The 3,552-nt window shown below is 41.0% G+C and overlaps 1 protein-coding gene across 1 annotated transcript; it reads right to left on the reverse strand.

Annotated features, from left to right (window-relative positions):
- Nucleotides 1-1,156: 1,156 nt before the first annotated feature.
- Nucleotides 1,157-1,925, reverse strand: LOC140835730 (uncharacterized). Its single transcript, XM_073201137.1, has 3 exons — nucleotides 1,732-1,925; nucleotides 1,331-1,606; nucleotides 1,157-1,238 (listed from the first exon to the last, which is right to left on the reverse strand). The coding sequence occupies exons 1-3, from the start codon at nucleotides 1,923-1,925 to the stop codon at nucleotides 1,157-1,159; spliced, it is 552 nt and encodes a 183-aa protein (XP_073057238.1).
- Nucleotides 1,926-3,552: the final 1,627 nt, after the last annotated feature.

The following is a 3,552-nucleotide window of genomic DNA, read 5'->3' on the forward strand; positions in this document are numbered from 1 at the left end:
TGATAACTTTGAAACTTTAAAATCCTAAAAATCACCTAATAATCAAATTAGGCTTTAAAATACTTAGAACTTCATAAATCATTTAAAATGACACTTTCTTGACTTGAAATAAAATACCACATTATACAAATCATCTGAATCGTTACCGGTCTCCTTTCCTTGATCCCGCATCGAATATTCGCCTGAAACATGAAACTCGAAAAATATTTTAACGTGAATCACATAAACTTGTAATAATTCAAAATAATGCAATTTCATAAATCACGTGTCACTAAAAATCATTTTAGAATTAATTAAATAAATAAGAATTTAAATAAATGCATGGGTTTTACATGTACTGATTTTGGACTCTACAATTCCTCCCCCACTTAAATAAATTTCTTCCTCGAAATTAAATCTTACTAAATAACTCCAGGTAGCGGCTTCTCATGTCGGCTTCGGCCTCCCAAGTGGCCTCCTCCACTGATTGATTCAGCCATCGGACTTTGACCAACTTGGTCACCTTTTTCCGAAGCCTTCGTTCTTGTCTGTCTAGAATTTGGACAGGTCTTTCCTCATACGACAGATCTGGAGCGAACTGCAACGGCTCAAAGCTCAAGACATGCGAAGGATTTTCTATATACTTTCTCAGCATTGAAACATGGAATACGTTGTGTACACCAGCCAGATTCGGCGGTAGGGCTACACGATAGACTAGTGTCCCAACTTTGTCAAGAATTTTTGCCTCTCTTCCCAAATCTCATAACACCCTTCATATGTGCTATCTTAATGAATACGTGATCTCCTACGGCAAAGCCAAGATCCCTTCTTCTCTTGTCAGCATAACTCTTTTGACAACTCTAAGCGGTCTTCGTCTTGTCTCAGATCTTGACCACCACATCTGCAGTCTGCTGAATAATCTCTGGACCAAGTTCCGATCTCTCACCGACTTCATACCAATGAATCGGCGATCTTCACTTCCTCCCATACAGTGCCTCGTATGGAGCCATACCTATAGATGATTGAAAATTGTTGTTGTAGGTAAATTCCACTAGAGGTAGCTTGGATTCCCAATTTCCATGGTAATATTCTCCCATTTTCACTCGGGGATAGGGAGCGGCTTAAGCATTCCTGCTGGCCTCTGATGCTCTGCTTTTACTTGTAACAAGTAAGACATTCAAATAGAAATCGATGGATGTCTCGCTTCATACCCGGCCACCAATACAACATCTGCAAATCCTTGCACATCTTGGTACTCCCTGGATGAACGGAATACAGAGATTCATGTGCCTATGTCAGAATATCCTCTCTGATCGAATCAACACTAGGCACCCACATCCTTCCTCTGTACTTCACAATACCATCGAACACTGCACCGCCCTTGGCCTTATCCTTCAGTCTCCATTTCTGTAACTTCTCATCCAAAGGATGACCTTTACATATTCGATTTAGCAAAGAGGACAGGACTTTCAGATTAGACAGCTTAGGAGCTTTGCTCTTAGGATAAACTTCCATACCAAACTTCTGAATCTCTGACTGAAGAGAACTCTGCGCTGACAGCTTTGCTACGACTGCAACTTTTCTGCTCAAGGCATCTGCCACAACATTAGCTTTCCCCGAACGGTACCTAATTCACAATCGTAGTCTTTCACTAGTTCTAACCACCGTATTTGTCTCATATTCAGTTCTTTTTGCGTGAAGAAATACTTGAGATTCTTATGATAAGTGAATATCTGTCATTTCTCACCGTACAAATAATATCTCCAAATTTTCAGAGCAAAGACCACGGCAGCTAACTCAAGATCATGAGTCGCGTAGTTATTCTCATGCACTTTCAACTGTCTGGAGGCATAAGCTATAACTCGACCGTGCTTCATCAATACTGCGCCTAAACCGAGCTTAGAAGCATCAGTGTATAGCACAAAATTGCCTTGCCCTACTAGCATGGCTAACACTGGCGCTGTGATAAGAGCTTGCTTCAAAGTATCAAAACTCTTCTGAAACTCCCCACTCCATACGAATTTAGAATTTTTCTTAGTCAATGAAGTGAGTGGCACTACAATCGAGGAGAACACCTGAATAAATTTCCTGTAATAGCCTGCCAGGCTTAGGAAACTGCGAATCTCTGACGCATTCTTCGGCTCAAGCCATTCCTTAACTATTGCCAGCTTAGCTAGATCCACCTCAATACCACTGTTAGATATTATATGAACCAAAAATGCTAATTTCTCCAACCAGAATTCACACTTACTAAATTTTGCAAACAACTTGCGACTCTGCAAGACCTGCAAAACTGTAACAAAATGTTGACCTTGCTCCTCATGGCTCTTCGAGTAGATAAGAATGTCCTCAATGAACACTATGAAGAACTTATCTAGGTAGGACTGAAATACTCGATTCATCAAGTCCATAAAAATTGCTGGAGCATTCGTCAATCCTAATGGCATCACTAAGGACTCGTAATGCCCATATCTAATTCTGAAGGGTGTCTTATGAACATCTGCATCTTTTACCTTCAGCTGATGATACCCAGATCGTAGATCTATCTTAGAGAACACTGTGGCTCCATGAAACTGATCGAACAAGTCCTCGATCCTTGGAAGTGGGTATTTGTTTTTGATCGTTACCTTGTTCAGTTCTCTGTAATCGATACACAACCTCATGCTCCCACACTTCTTCTTTACAAAGAGCACTGGTGCGTCCCATGGTGAGAAACTAGGGCGGATAATTCTTTATCAAGGAGCTCCTGAATCTGATGTTTGAGCTCTAAAATATCACTTGGACCTAAACGGTATGGTGCCTTAGATATTGGCATGGTGCCTGGCATAAGGTCAATGGAAAACTCCATCTCTCTCTCTGGTGGAAGTCCTGTGACGTCATTAGGAAACACGTCAGGAAAATCTCTGACTATTGGTAGATATCGACGGAGTGGGTGCGTCAGGCGCTGAAACAATGCTGGCCAAGAAGGCCTGACAACCCTTAAGAATAAGTTTCCGTGCCTGCATGCAAGAGATCATGCGAGGGAAAATCCTCCATCTATTCGGATCAAAGAGAAACTGCTCCATGCCCAACGGTCTTACCGGCACTGACCTTTTCTGAAAGTCAATAAGAACTCTGTTCTTTGTTAGCCAGTCCATTCCCAAGATAATGTCAAACTCAAGCATTGGAAACACAATCAGATCGGCATACACTAGGTGACCTTGCAGTTCAAGATCGATGTCTCTGACCACGCTAGTAGTTGATAACTCTTCCCAGATGGGACTGTTACTGAATAGTTCACGTCGAGTCCAATGGAATTGACATCCAAATTGTGGGGACCCGGGCTCTAACTCAATTCTTTTGGGATTTATTGGATCTTTGTTCGAAAATGTGGGTCAAATTTTTGCTTTTAACATGAATTCAAATGCATAATTAAAGCATAACATGTCTCTATATTAATTAGACAACATAATGTACATACAAGTCTGTCTAGTACATTCATACGCTAGTGTTTAAATACCAACTACAAATATCAGTAGTACAAATCTAATAAGCAAACACTAGAAATCTTCAACGCCCGAGATCTCCACGCTA

The sequence above is a fragment of the Primulina eburnea genome, chromosome 7 (genome assembly GCF_022965805.1).
Source record: "Primulina eburnea isolate SZY01 chromosome 7, ASM2296580v1, whole genome shotgun sequence".
Lineage (NCBI taxonomy): Eukaryota > Viridiplantae > Streptophyta > Magnoliopsida > Lamiales > Gesneriaceae > Primulina > Primulina eburnea.

Coding starts and splice junctions, on each gene's coding strand:
- LOC140835730 (XM_073201137.1), bottom strand. CDS start 1,925: ATGCTAGTAGGGCAAGGCAATTTTGTGCTATACACTGATGCTTCTAAG. Junction 1,607..1,731: donor AAAATTTGGAGATATTATTT/GTACGGTGAGAA, acceptor ATTGTGAATTAG/GTACCGTTCGGGGAAAGCTA. Junction 1,239..1,330: donor GTGTTCGATGGTATTGTGAA/GTACAGAGGAAG, acceptor CCGTTCATCCAG/GGAGTACCAAGATGTGCAAG.